We start from the raw sequence: 15,466 nt of genomic DNA on the forward strand, positions 1-15,466 counted from the left end.
TCAGGGTTCCATAGCCGCAGGCAGAACAGTTGAAACTGGACAGCAGCACGGCCAGGTGGACTGGGGACAGCAAGGAGTCATCAGGCCAGGTAGTCCTGAGGCATGGTCTTAGGGCTCAGGTCCTCAGAGAGAGAAAGAAAAAGAGAGAAAGAATTAGAGAGCATACTTAAATTCACACAGGACACCGGATAAGACAGAAGTACTCCAGATATAACAGACTGACCCTAGCCCCCCGACACAATCTACTGCAGCATAAATACTGGAGGCTGAGACAGGAGGGGTCGGGAGGCACTGTGGCCCCATCCAATGATACCCCCGGACAGGGCCAAACAGGCAGGATATGACCCCACCCACTTTGCCAAAGCACAGCCCCCACACCACTAGAGGGATATCTTCAACCACCAACTTACCATCCTGAGACAAGGCCGAGTATAGCCCACAAAGATCTCCGCCACGGCACAACCCAAGGGGGTGGCGCCAACCCAGACAGGAAGATCACTCAAGTGATGCACCCCTCCTAGGGACGGCATGAAAGAGCACCAGTAAGCCAGTGACTCAGCCCCTGTAATAGGGTTAGAGGCAGAGAATCCCAGTGGAGAGAGGGGAACCGGCCAGGCAGAGACAGCAAGGGCGTTTCGTTGCTTCAGTGCCTTTCCGTTCACCTTCACACTCCTGGGCCAGACTACACTCAATCATAGGCCCTACTGAAGAGATGAGTCTTCAATATTTACGTTTTATTCTGATCACATGACAATCCAGAAAATTGCAATAAACAGCGCCAAACTCATGCAGAAAACAGAATGTTGTATTCTGGCCTGACCAATCTTTTCAAAGAAAACACCATTTAATTATCTCTATTTGAGCAAAATAAGTAGTTTTGTTGTGATTACCTGGAAATCATGGATAAATTCAGATAAAGAGCGCCAGTCAGGCAGAAAAATCGGAATGTTAGAGAGTGAGTACAATAAGTTTCCCTGGCTGTTGTATGGCTGCTACTTAAAAATACTATAAAAGTACATTAATAGATTACATTCACTGCTATAAACGTTCTTCCAATTTAATCGCATAGTTTACACCGACCCACCGCGGACCTTTAACAAATAAATATCGGTGTAAAAAAGGCGTCTCATGGTCTGTTTTGTCAACGAGCTCGTCATATTCCAAACACTGGCGGTAACCAGATGATCCCAATAATTTAAGTAGTAAACGATGCCCTTCTCTGTTTAGTTCTACTGCGAACTGTCTGTGACTCGATCATTGTTGTTTCCATGTTTTACTTACTACGTCAAAGACCAAATTAACTGGAAATATATCAGCATAACTAAGCTACACAGAACCATGGCGGACCCACTGTAAAATGAGAGTCTTTTAATCGTATTAAAACGTGATCCAGTTCAACATGTCCAGCTCTACCCACTGGGGCGTGGCTTACGGAGCGCTCTTTGAAATAAGCGCTCGTGTCTTCGTATTCCACCAGAACGAGTTCTCACCACACCTACCTTGGCGTTCAGGAGTGACATTTGAATGACATCTAGTGTCAAATTGTTGAAACGGCATATTCGTCTTCTTGTTTTTTACTTGTCAATAACAAAATATTTCGGTCCAGGCGAAATAACCTGGTATTGTAATATTTAACAAGCAGCCAGCTGAGTTTTGAAGTCAGAGCATGTGATCAACATTTCTCGACCTTCTCAAAATGGATGGATGTGATGCCCATCATGACATTCCATACCTCAGTGGCAGCCTCTAGCGGACATGCCCCATCGTGACAAACTACGCCCAGTTAAATCCAGGGGGATGAAGTCAACCTTTACCCCAAGATCCGCCATTTCAGCCCCTGAGTTTCACGTTGCAAATGACTTCAGATTTAATTTAAAAACGCCTTGATAAATAAATACATTATATAGTTCTGGTTGCAACAATTAATTCTTAAGGGGGGGACAGTATTGTTTTGTGGTAGTCGGTTACATTTATATACATCTAACGGTTTAAAGCGGTATCGATGCCGTGTCTTTTCCCGGAGCGTGTTCTTACAGTGAAACAAAGTTGTATGAGTTGAATCCTAGTTGTGGACAGGGAGAGGCAAGGGGAAGGCCTCGGAGTGGATTTGCAGTAATGGCCGGGAATTTTGATGCGGAGGATCGTGCTAGCTGGTACTGGGGAAGGTTGAGCCGACAGGAGGCGGTTTTCCTCTTGCAGGGTCAGAGACATGGCGTGTTTCTCGTCAGAGACTCTATTACCAGTCCCGGGGACTACGTGCTATCCGTTTCAGAGAACTCAAAAGTATCACATTATATAATCAACAGCATCAGCAACAACCGGCAATCTGGATCAGGTAAGATTAGATAACTAGTTTACTGTCTCATACTAGCTCGCTAACGTGGGAAAACACCACTGACCCAGTTATAGCGGGCGCTAGCTAGCGGTACATAACTACGTCTACGTTTAAGATAATTTAGTTCGGCTGGCTACACCAGACATAGCTAATGTTAGTTTGCTAAACAAAATTGAGTATACGTTTGAAAACTGTATTACACTATGAACACTTAGTATCAGTAGCTAGCTATCATTCTTGTTTACGGTCGGACTGAAGCTAGCTTTTGGAACGGAAGGCAAACTATGGCTGCACAGAAACAAGTAACCCCCTAGTTATGTTAACTACTTGACAGTCATTATGTAGTTTGTGTCAATTAACTTAGTCGTGGTCTGGGCTCGCTAGTGAGCTCAAATGTGAACAGTCACCAAGATTTGGAAATACAGTATTTACTTAGGGATTTTGTAGTGTGTTTACCTTGCTACACATACCTGGCTGTGGTTTTTGTAACCGTAGTAATGGTGGGTTTTTAAATGTCTTTGTTTAGTTTTGTCAGCTGCAGGCTTTCGGTACTTTGCCTTTAGTAAGAGCCAGGTAGAAAGTGAGTGAGTGGTCGGATTGGGCTGATCCTATGAATGAATGGACATGCTGTCACAATTGGAGGATGACTGTTCTCGAATGGTGTGTGTGGAATGCATGTGGTCCTGCCCTGTTTTAATTACACACATACACACACACACACACACACACACACACACACACACTCAGGACTTTTTTATTTGTTTAGGCTACTTCCTTTTGGAAATTTCACCATACATGTCCTAACTTGCAGGCTTTGCGAGTGTGTGACCATTAGCAAAGCTGTCAAATTGAATTGAAAACTATCGAATGAGTAGGTCTATATCTTCTGGAACAGATTGTTTTTCTTAATAAACTTGCAAAAGTTGTGACAGGGAGTGTATACATGCTGTATGTGAAGCCGTGGGAGGCTTAAACAAACTATTTCAGCTAAGTCCTTGGCTTAAGCCTAATTGTTTTGTTAGGACTCGATTGTCAGAAGAATGCTCAGCTGTGAGGCACTTTAAGTTTCAGTAGCCTCAGGGTTCCAAGATAATTTAAAAAATAAATCTGTCATCCTCTCGCCATCCAGGTTTGGCCCCTCCGCGGTTCCGCATCGGGGACCAGGAGTTTGACGCCCTGCCCATCCTTCTGGAGTTCTACAAGATCCACTACCTGGACACCACCACGCTGATCGAGCCCATCAGCAAGGCCAAGCACACTAGCTTTGTGAGCTGTGCCGCCACCGCCCCTCCCACTGCATCGGGCAGTGCCCCGCAGGAGGCAGAGTTTGTTCGCGCCCTCTTCGACTTCCCCGGCAACGACGAGGAGGACCTGCCCTTCCGCAAGGGTGACGTGCTGCGTGTGCTGGAGAAGCCTGAGGAGCAGTGGTGGAACGCGGCTAACCAGGAGTGCCGCGCCGGCATGATCCCCGTACCCTATGTGGAGAAGTACCGACCCGCCTCGCCCACCTCGGTGGCGGGAGGGCCGGCGGGTGTTGGGGGCAGCACTACAGATGGAGCAGTACCTCAGTTGCCCCCGCCTCTGGGAGAGCCAGGCCAGTATGCCCAGCCCATGGTTAACACTCCCCTGCCCAACCTGCAGAACGGGCCCGTCTATGCCCGCGCCATTCAGAAAAGGGTGCCCAACGCCTACGACAAGACGGCCCTCGCCTTGGAGGTATTGGTTCACCCCCTTCGCCTTCCTCTGTGCCTCATGGCACTCTCTCCCTCTTTTCTGTTTCATGTCCCCTATATGTTCTCTCTGCTCAGAGAGCCAGGCTGCTGCTGCTGTAATTGCTTACTCTTTCCTCTAAGTATACACAACCATCCATACACATGTGGGCAGGCACACTTGCATGCTTACACAGACACACACACATACACAATGACATGTATAATGGGTTCATGAATATAGAGAAAAGCAGACCGAGAGGAGAGCTAGTACTGTCACATGCGCTAAATACAACGATGCAAAGTAAAGTAAAAAAATATATATAAATTATAGTGGGGGCAGTACTATGGACGGAGCAGTGCCCCAGCTGCCCTACCTGCCTCTAGGGGAGTCGGGCCAGTATGCTCAGCCCTTTTTCAACACGCCTGGGCCCAACCTTCAGAACGGGCCATGAAATACTTGCTTACGAGCCCTTCCCAACAATGCAGTTAAAAAATAATAACACAATGAATAAATGAGGCTGGCTGGAGTCAGAGAGGTCACTGTCCTGGTTATCAAATACAGATTAGAGATGAAGAAGTGCACCCTCTCTTTCTATTTCTCTCACCTTCATCCCTCTCTGTACCAAAGACTACACTTTTTGTGCTCTTCTACTCCTCTTGTATAATTAAGTAGAGAAACAAACGGACAAAATGAGACAAACGCCTATTAAATACCTATTAAAGGTATAGTTCAGCTCCACATAAATATGTAGTTTTGTAGAACTAACCCTTTAAGATTAGAAGCTGTTTGAAGGTTGCGAGTCGTACAGTAGAAATGGCAATGCCTGAACAAAGGTTGCCTCACAGATCATAGCTTGCAGTTTAAGAGTCCAATTTGTCAGTATTGATAATAGAGATTGACCAATTATGATTCTTCAACTCTGATACCGATACCAATTATTGGAGGACCAAAAAAGCAGATCCCGATTAATCTGCCGATTTAAAAAAAAAAAAAAAAAAATAATTTAAAAAAAAAAACTTTTTTTTAAGAAAATGTATTTGTAAGAATTACAATTACAACAATACTGAATGAACACTTATTTTAACTTAATATAATATAAAATCAATAAAAATATATTTAGCCTCAAATAAATAATGAAACATGTTAAATTTGGTTTAAATAATGCAAAAACAAAGTGTTGGAGAAGAAAGTAAAAGTGCAATATGTGCCATGAAAGAAAGCTAACGTTTAAGTTCCTTGCTCAGAACATGAGAACATATGAAAGCTGGTGGTTCCTTTTAACATGAGTCTTCAATATTCCCAGGTACAAACTTTTGGGTTGTAGTTATTATAGGACTAATTCCCTCTATACCATTTGTATTTCATATACCGTTGACTATTGGATGTTCTTATAGGCACTTTAGTATTGCCAGTGTAACAGTATAGCTTCCGTCCCTCTCCTCGCCCCTACCTGGGCTCGAACCAGGAACACATCGACAACATCCACCCTCGAAGCATCGTTACTCATCGCTCCATAAAATCCGCGGCCCTTGCAGAGCAAGGGGAACAACTACTCCAAGTCTCAGAGCGATTGATGTTTGAAACGCTATTAGCGTGCACCCCGCTAACTAGCTAGCCATTTCTCATCGGTTACACCAGCCTAATCTCGGGAGTTGATAGGCTTGAAGTCATAAACAGCTCAATGCTTGAAGCACAGCGAAGAGCTGCTGGCAAAACGCACGGAAGTGCTGTTTGAATGAATGCTTACGAGCCTGCTGCTGCCTACCACCGCTCAGTCAGACTGCTATATCAAATATCAAATCATAAACTTAATTATAACATAACAACACACAGAAATACAAGACTTTGGTCATTAATATGGTAGAATCCGGAAACTATCATTTCGAAAACAAAACGTTTATTCTTTCAGTGAAATACGGAACTGTTCTGTATTTTATCTATCGGGTGGCATCCCTAAGTCTAAATATTGCTGTTACATTGTACAACGATTATATGCAACGCGGGACACGCTAGATAAACTAGTAATATCATCAACCATGTGTAGTTATAACTAGTGATTATGGTTGATTGTTTTTTATAATATAAGTTTAATGCTAGCTAGCAACTTACCTTGGCTTCTTACTGCATTCATGTAACAGGCAGGCTCCTCGTGGAGTGCAATGAGAGGCAAGTGGTTAGAGCGTTGGACTAGTTAACTCTGTAAGGTTGCAAGATTGAATCCCCGAGCTGACAAGGTAAAAATCTGTCGTTTTGCCCCTGAACAAAGCAGTTAACCTCTTGGCGCGCCGATCCCTTTAGCGGGATCATTTGCAACATCCGGTGAATTGCAGAGCGCCAGATTCAAATTAAATTCCTAAAAATATTACATTTTCATGAAATCACAAGTGCAATACACCAAAGCACAGCTTGTACGGTGAAAGCAAACCATGCGATTATGTGAGGACAGCTCTCTCAGCAGACAAAACATTACAAACAGCTAGCAGCAAAGTAGATTGGTCACGAAAGTCAGAAAAGCAATCAAATTAATCCCTTACCGTTGATGATCGTATGTTTGCACTCACGAGACTCCCAGTTACACAATAGATGTTTGTTTTGTTTGATAAAGATTATTTTTATATCCAAAAACCTCTGTTTGGTCGGCGCGTTTTGTTTAGTAATCCACAGGCTCGTGCAGGTCACGACGGACAGACACAAATTCCAAATAGTATCCGTAAAGTTTGAAGAAACATGGCAAACGTTTTTTTATAATCAACCCTCAGGTCGTTTTTACAATAAATAATCGATAATATTTCAACTGGACAGTAGCCTTTTCAATAGGAGAGAGAGAAAAGGTCTTGCTCGCACATGCACAAATCTGGTGTGATCATTCTCGCTCATTTTTCAGAATAAAAGCCTGAAACTGTCTAAAGACTGTTCACACCATGTGGAAGCCATAGGGAAAGGAATCTAGTTGATATCCCTTTTTATGGAGGATAGGCTTGCAATGGAAAAGAGAGATTTCAGAATAACAGCATTCCCTGGTTGGGTTTTCCTCCGGTTTTCGCCTGCAATATCAGTTCTGTTATACTCACAGACAATATTATGACAGTTTTGGAAACTTTAGTGTTTTCTATCCTAATCTGCCAATTAAATGCATATTCTAGCTTCTGGGCCTGAAAAATAGGCAGTTTACTTTGGGAACGTTTTTATCCAAACATCAAAATACTGCCCCCTTGCTTCAAGAGGTTAACCCACTGTTCCTAGGTTGAAAATAAGAATGTGTTCTTAACTGACTTGCCTAGTTAAAAAAATACAAAAAATAAAAAAAGATTTCCGATTGTTATAAAAACTTGAAATCGGCCCTAATTAATCGGTCGACCTCTAGTTGATAAAGAGCATTCCTGTAGTACCACACCTGCAGGTATAACTGTATGTCATGAGAGGAACATGGGTTTTGTCCCAAATGGCTCCCTATTCCCTATTTAGTGCACTGCTTTTGGTCAAAAGTTGTGCACCATCTAAGGAATAGGCCAGGGTGCAATTTTGGACCATAAAAAAAAAAGGGGGGGGGAGCAACAGAGATTATAGTGAATGGTGGGGAATTGGCATGGAGTGTGTATCCCAAGGTAAAGGCTTAGTAGGACTGTGCTGCTGATCTACACAATCAGGGTTCGGGTAATTCCATACCAATATTGGTCAGTCAGTGGACATACCGGTAGTTCACATTGATTTCCAATTGAAACTGTTCATGAACTGAGTGTATTTGAAATGGAAGCAACCCCAACCCTGGCCTGGGTTAGCGAAACGAAATAAAGAGTTTGGCTACTGTGCTTGTCAGTATGGATGGGCACGTTAGTATTAGAATACTTGTGAGAGTATTTATTTGAGGGGGGGTCACAGGCCTACAATGAAAAGTTTGTCTCAATTAAATCAAATCATTCTGACGTTGTTACACACATATGCCATGATATTTGAAATTCTTAATCTAATAAAACAAACTTTTGAATGGAGTTCTGACTTACAATCAAAATACTTTTTGCCTACACAGGTTTCTTGTTGTTGGCACTACAGTCGGAGGCTGTGAAGTGGGAGGTCTCAAATTAATGCAAATTTAAAAAATTGAAGTAAGTTAGCTAAATGAGAAGTAGGTTACAACGAGCAACCAAAAGTTAGGCTGCTGTTTTTAATGCATGGAGTTGGTGTAGAGGACGAGGAGCGCAGCAAAATAGCCTCAACTGGCATAGCTAGCAAGCTGGCTAGATAATATCGGGCAATCATAGCTAGCTTCTTTACCTCGACCTAATACAGTAAAGACAGGCCCTGCCAGATGGGATGATAGATAACCTATGGCATTTACAAGTTTGTCAACTAGCAGGGGTCAGTTGTTACTTTTTTTTTCTCCCCCCCCCCTCCCCCCACCATTGGCACCTGCTGCGGCGTGCACTCTCTCTCTTTGAGTCGTCAGGCTAAGGGCTGTAGCCAACTAATTAGGCTAAATCATTTTAATGTGGTTCAAGTGTGAATAGAGTTGATTTGATGTATTAATTATACTACTATTATAGTTGATTGATTAGGCTGCTTTAAATAACTATTGAACATCATTGAGCCCCATAGGGTCTTTTTAAGCGGCTCCAGAGCCACACGTTGCAGACCCCTAACCAAAAAGGTATTGCTTCTACCCAATTTGTCTCTATAGTCTAACCTGTGTGTGTTTTGTGCAGGTCGGAGACATGGTGAAAGTGACTAAGATCAACGTGAACGGCCAGTGGGAGGGCGAGTGCAAGGGCAAGCGAGGCCACTTTCCCTTTACGCATGTCCGGCTGCTGGACCACCAACACTCCGAGGACGAGAGCTGAGACACACACACACACTTACACAGCCACACTCCTCACTTCACATAAGTCCAATCCATTCCTCCTCTGTGATTTTCACCTATGATCGAAAATAACACATGATATACGGACTGCAGTGGTCAGAAGTTGCAACTCATTCGCTGTTGTTGCTAATGTGTGTGAGAGAGAATTTATTTATATGAAGTTCTCACTCACACACACATAATATAATTTACACTTCTACCCCTGTATTGAAGTCCTGATACACTACACACACACACAGCAGTCTCCCATGTTTGGCATGAAATCGTCCTTTACACACATATTTGTCCGCACGCACACACACACATGCCCGCACACGGACCAGACGCTGGTGTATATGTGGTTTCTCTCACAGACTCATGGATCACCCTTTTGTAGTACAGGACAGGGAATCTGGGACCTAGAGGAGAAGAGTGGCCATACTGACTCCTGATTGACTCCCTCTAGTGGAGAAAGACGCTCACTGCGACTGAAACCGACCATTGCTGCACTCCACAGATAGGACAAGTTACCACAGGACACCCACCAACGGGGCCCTAACCAACCCCCTCTGCTACAAACCCCACACTACGAAGTCCTCTTTTTGTACGGAAATTAAATGGAAAATATTATGACATATGACACCATTACATACTAAATATTATGTTAAATGTTTTTTTGTGTGTTTCTTTTTACCCTGTGCATGATCAGACCCTCGCCGCCCTGTGTGATCACTGACTTTCTGAAATGCTATGATGACTGTGTCTTGTCTGTGTCTGGGGAGTAAGTGGAGACATTCCTTAGGACTGTGAAGTATGGGGCCTTTGTCCAGTCCACCTCATTGTTGTGAGAGATACAATGGCCAAACAACAGCTTTGTATATAAAAATACCAAGCAGATATTTGAACACTCTCTCTCCTCTTACTTTGGTCTGCCCCGGTCCCCTCCTTTCCCATCCTCTTGATCTCCTCCTGTCTCATTCATTTATATAATGGTCCGATCCATTTCCTCCCGGCCTCCCCCATGTCAAAGACACTAGATACACCTGCTGAGTATGTGTTATTGTATACAAAGGCCTTTTTGGCAGGGGGAAATGTGTCAACATATTTAAAATGATTCAGAACCTCACATTGTCATAATCAACACAAAGCCACAGCGTTAATCCTTTGGTCTCTCCGCTTGTTTCCATCCCATGCGGACTGTAACAAACAGTACATACACGTTTTTACATGTACTAAATTCATTTCTGCTCGCTTAGTTTCAACTCGGAGCTCCGAGTTAGGTCTGGGTTGAGTTTGGTAAGGCACAGTGTTGAAAGTGTTAACGTTTTTGTAACAGAAAACAATAATGAATGTTTCTTATTGGACAGGTTCAAGTAGTACCTCCCAGTTTCAAAATGTCTCTCTCTCTCCTCCCGACTAAACACAACCATAGTAATTTCCCTAGAGTCTCTCCCTTGGTGCCAATCTGTCACCCTCACCCAATACCTACCCTCTGGGCTCAGCTATGACACACAAAGCCACTGACATGCCAGATGCATTGCAGGATGCTAAACGTTATCATATGCAGATGACCACATTGCTAAAGGACTGTGGGTGAAAGGCACATAGTCACTAGCCAATCATAGTAACATGGGTGGGTGTGTGGACCAATCGTAGGCATATGGGAGCGTTTTAGGCCAATCGTTGTCATTTAGGGAGAGCCTGTTGATTTGTCCTCTCTAGCTCGTGTCTGAATTGTTTTAATTTATATAGATTTTTTCCCCTCAGACATATGGAAAAAAGCTGATCTGAAGTGCCATGCTCAGTTCATCAGTATTTTTGTGGAAATGTTTTTTGTTTGTTTTAAGGAGCAATTATAGCCAAAACACTCTTTCCTTACTCCCTCAACTATATCCTGTGGTATTTTGTAAATATGTGCTGGGAATTGGCCTGCTAGGTGCACAAGTTTCACAAGAGAGTAAGAACCCCCCCCTTTCCTTCCAAGTCCAATTCTAATGAAGCTGCAAGGCTTTTTAATAATACTAAGTAAGAGTTAGACTATTAACAAGCCCTATGCAGATGTTTGTTAAAGTTTACATAGACAATATGGTTGCTCTATTGAAAGCAACACTGAGGGCAACCTGCATAAGTTGCGTTGACTGCAGTGGGATTGTATTTATGAGACAATGAATAGTAATGTCTAATGGTTTTATGCTCTGTTTGTGATATAAACTGAGTTCAGTGACGGAGTAGTATGGCAAGAGGATTATTGAACTATGACTTCTACAGAAAGCACCAGTGTTGTGTTCAGTAGGGTACAATGTAGCAAAATGTTTGCAATGGGGGGAATCAGTGTTCTTATTGGTCAAGTTCAGGTAGTACCTCCCAGTTTCACTCTGTCTTAATGTTTTCTCCCTACTGAACAAGACCAGGGTCACTGCTAGAACCAACAACCCTTGTCGCCCCTGTGTAAGAATATTTCAAAGCGTTTTGTGAATTTGAAATTATGCAATCTGTAATTAGCAATGACTGAGAAAGACTTGCACAAATGAATGAATGTGACTGAAACTCAAACTGAAAATGTGACATTAAACTGCAGTTCCCATTGCAGTTCCCATCCCCATTGCACAACATTTAATATTTTTTTATAAAGTCAATACATTGATTGGGAAGGCTACTGTGGACTGTATTCAGACCCCTTCACTTTTTCCACATTTTGTTACGTTATAGCCTTATTCTAAAATTATTTATTATTGTTCCTCAATCTACACACAATACACAATACCCCATATTGACATGGCAAGAATTTTTTTTGCAAATGTATTAAAAAATGTAAAAAAACGTACATTTACATAAGTATTCAGACCCTGTTGAAACACCTTCAGCAGCGACTACAGCCTCTTGTCTTCTTGGGTATGACGCTACAAGCTTGGCACATTTGTATTTGGTGAGTTTCTCCCATTCTTCTCTGCAGATCCTCAAGCGCTGACAGGTTGGATGGGGAGCGTCGCTGCACAGCTATTTTCAGTTCTCTCCAGAGATGTTCGATCGGGTTCAAACTGGTTGTGCCAGTTTAGGGCATTCAGAGGCTTGGCCTGAAGCCACTCCAGCATTGTCTTGGCTGTGTGCCAATGGTCATTATCCTGTTGGAAGGTGAACCTTCACCCCAGTCTGAGGTCCTAAGTGCTCTGGATCGCTCTGCACTTTGCTCCGTTCATCTTTCCCTCGATCCTGACTAGTCTCCCAGACCTTGTCGCTGGAAAAAAAATCCCCACTGCATAATGCTGCCACCACCATGCTTCACCGTAAGGATGGTATTGGCCAGGTGATGAGTGGTGCCTGGTTTCCTCCAGATGTGACACTTGGCATTCAGGACAAAGAGTTCAATCTTGGTTTCATCAGACCAGAGAATCTTGTTTCTCATGGTTTGAGAGTCCTTTAGGTGCCTTTTGGCAAACTCCAAGTGGGCTGAGATTACTGAGAAGTGGCTTCCATCTGGCCACTCTACCATAAAGGCCTGATTGGTGGAGTGCTGCAGAAATGGAAGGTTCCCCCATCTCCACAGAGGAACTCTGGAGCTCTGTCAGTGACCATTGGGTTCTTGGTCACCTCCCTGACCAAGTCCCTTCTCCCCCGATTGCTCAGTTTGGCTGGTCGGCCAGCTCTTGGAAGAGTCTTGGTGGTTACAAACTTCTTCCATTTTTATGAATTATGAAATCCACTGTTCTTTGGGACCTTCAATTCTGCAGAATATTTTGGGTACCCTTTCCCAGATCTGTGCCATATACAATCCTCTCTCGGCACTCTACAGACAATTCAGTCGACCTCATGGCTTGGTTTTTGGTCTGACATGCACTGTCAACTGTGGGACTTTTATATAGCTCCCTATGCCCTCCCAGGCACAGCCATGGCTGCGCACATGCCCACTCATGTGAAATGTATAGATTAGGGCCCAATTAATTTATTTAAATTGCTGATTTCCTTCTATGAACTGTAACTAGGTAATATTTATTTCTACTTTGCACATTCTTCCACAGCTATTTAACAAGACCATGAGGCTCATCCAGTTTGGTTTTTACGATGTACGATAAACATATATATTGTTTATAGACCTTTATCTTTTTCCCGTAAAAGCACAAAGATGTGTGAAAAGGATAAGAACATTTGTGATTTTGTCATTTCGAAAATATGCCTTTGGAATTTTGTTGAACGTTAGTAGTTAACGTAAATTCAACCCATTCTGTACAAATGTGCGTAACCACAACATTCTAACGAGGCTACAAAGAAAACTAATGGGCCTGTGTTGACTTCAAAATCGGGGGTGTGAACTAGGTTTCTATTCAAGCGTTGATCCACATGGGAATGGCTCTATAGTATTGGAGAAATGTTGAAAAAACTGTTACATCGGGACGTGTCATGTCGTGCACGCATAAAGCAACTATTTCTGTCTTACAATCTCTTTCCACCAGGTGTAGCACTTCTCTCATCCTTTAAAAACAAGAAATGGACAGTGACGGGGGTAAGGGGGGATACCTAGTCATTTTTGCATCATCATTGCATGCGATCATCATTCTCAAAGCCGTTTACTTCTAAGATCACTTTAGCACCGCCCTAAAAACCCGATTTAAATTCGACACAAACCTTCAAATATGTATGTAATGACACATTATAGAACATCTTTATAGTGTTTTATTTACATTTTAGAGGCGATAAGTTGATAAATTGGACAGATTGAGTGGATAAAAATAAATTTTCCCTCATGACATCTCTCCTCACTATCACGCATTAGTTTCGCTTCCCCACCCGCCATTTTTAAAAAGAGCTCATTGCCTATCAAAGATCTTAGACTTTATATCCACCAACCAATAGATGGGTTAGCTGAAAACGAAAATGATGCACGCTCTTCAATGGGGTCTTTCTACTCCATTGAAGAGCGTGCATCATTTTCATTTTCAGCTAACCCATCTATTGGTTGGTGGATATAAGGTCTAAGATCTTTGATAGGCTGATGCAGAATTTGTTACAGGAAATAATCACTGCCACCTGGTCAGGTTAGCATTAGGGCTAAATGTGCCAAGTTATGTAATGGGAATAGTTAATGTCGCGTTTTATCACGTGCAATTACGTTGACAATTTTAATTGGGTGATGACGATTTTGAGGAGAAAGTTTTAAATGTTCGCAAATATGGACCCCACGCGTCAGTCATCCTTGCATGTTGCCTCCAGTGACCCCTGTCTGTCATCCAACTCCTTTTCATGCTTTCCTTGAAGAGAAAAGACTGTCTCTATTTCATAGAGGGAGATGATTATATTATTACTGATTTGTCTAGAGGATTATAGGCCAGTCAGGTAAAGCCATTTTTGCCTGTAGACCAATTAATACTTGGATTTGAATCTGTGACTTTAAAATGGTGTCCTTTCACAAAAGTTCCTCAATGTTGAATCCCCTTAATGCATCTTATCTGCTATGTTACCCCCGTTAGCCATCATTTTAGGTTTTATTTTGATCATGCCAAATGGTGTTCATTGTCTTGTATTTTTGTACCCAATCACAATTTTCCTTTTGTGCCATCCCTATATTTTAGAAGAGGACAGGAGCAGGTGAAAAAAGAAAGATGACTGATTTATTGATTTCAAGTTGTGTCATTCTGCTATAACCATATTATTTGAAGTTCAAATTTGACCTTTTATTTTCTGTAGCATGTAATGTGTCACAAGCATTTCGCTACACTCACATTAACATCTGCTAACCATGTGTATGTGACAAATAAAATTTGATTTGATTTGATAATATTCTTAGTAAATAAAAACCTATTAGCAAATGGACCCAATTTGATATCTTAATTTGTTTGTCTCCATCCAATACCTCACAGGGATTTTTGGAAACATCTACACTACCGATCAAAAGTTTGGGGTCACTTAGAAACGTCCTTATTTTTGAAAGAAAAGCATATTTTTTATCCATTAACATTTATCAGAAATACAGTGTAGACATTGTTAATGTTGTAAATGATTTTATTTTGAAATGCTGTGACCACACACATCATTTTGCCCGGAGTTTTAGCTTTCCCTTGGAGCTGGAGATTCACCATGTTCAGGTGGCAGGTGATGTCAGTTAAAAAAGCCAGCTTTAATATCCACTGTGGATCATCCAGCTCTGGCTCCTCTCTCACCTTGCTTGCAACAAATTCATGGATTTGAGGGAGGAGAGAGAGAAATCTTTCCAAAACTCTGCCACGAGACAGACATCTCACCTCATTGTGAAATATCAAGTCGCTGTATTCTGTCTGGTATTCCTCCAGCTACTTGCAGAATTGCCGGGGATTCAGTGCCCTCGCAATAAGGTTCACCACTCACTCGCATGACTTGCTGCATCACATTCTGTAAGTCAGTCTTTGAGTTTAGCCACAAGTGCTTCCTGATGAATGATACAATGAAACGTAACAAATTTGGGAATATTCTCTCTCTTTCTCATCAGGCCTATGAGTCCCTTCTCCCCGTGTGTTTGGGGCGCCAGATTTGACCAGTCAATATTATTAGCAGCAAAAAAAACAACATGGGCTTTCAGAATATCCTCTCGTGTTTGACCCTGAAGGGGCAGTAAA

At 42.5% G+C, this 15,466-nt stretch overlaps 1 protein-coding gene across 1 annotated transcript; it reads left to right on the forward strand.

Moving 5' to 3' along the window:
* The first annotated feature begins 1,738 nt into the window (after positions 1 to 1,738).
* Positions 1,739 to 11,535, forward strand: LOC110533469 (adapter molecule crk). Its single transcript, XM_021617703.2, has 3 exons — positions 1,739 to 2,335; positions 3,465 to 4,051; positions 8,749 to 11,535. Exons 1-3 carry the CDS (start codon positions 2,116 to 2,118, stop codon positions 8,881 to 8,883), a joined length of 942 nt encoding a protein of 313 aa, XP_021473378.1. The 5' UTR covers positions 1,739 to 2,115; the 3' UTR covers positions 8,884 to 11,535.
* The last annotated feature ends 3,931 nt before the right edge of the window (positions 11,536 to 15,466 follow it).

The sequence above is a fragment of the Oncorhynchus mykiss genome, chromosome 10 (assembly GCF_013265735.2).
Source record: "Oncorhynchus mykiss isolate Arlee chromosome 10, USDA_OmykA_1.1, whole genome shotgun sequence".
Classification (NCBI taxonomy): domain Eukaryota; kingdom Metazoa; phylum Chordata; class Actinopteri; order Salmoniformes; family Salmonidae; genus Oncorhynchus; species Oncorhynchus mykiss.

Excerpts from the sequence above, each read along its gene's own strand:
- LOC110533469 (XM_021617703.2), top strand. The coding sequence starts at position 2,116 with ATGGCCGGGAATTTTGATGCGGAGGATCGTGCTAGCTGGTACTGGGGA. Across the intron at positions 2,336-3,464 it reads CAACCGGCAATCTGGATCAG|GTTTGGCCCCTCCGCGGTTC; the intron begins GTAAGATTAGAT and ends CTCGCCATCCAG. Across the intron at positions 4,052-8,748 it reads AGACGGCCCTCGCCTTGGAG|GTCGGAGACATGGTGAAAGT; the intron begins GTATTGGTTCAC and ends TGTTTTGTGCAG.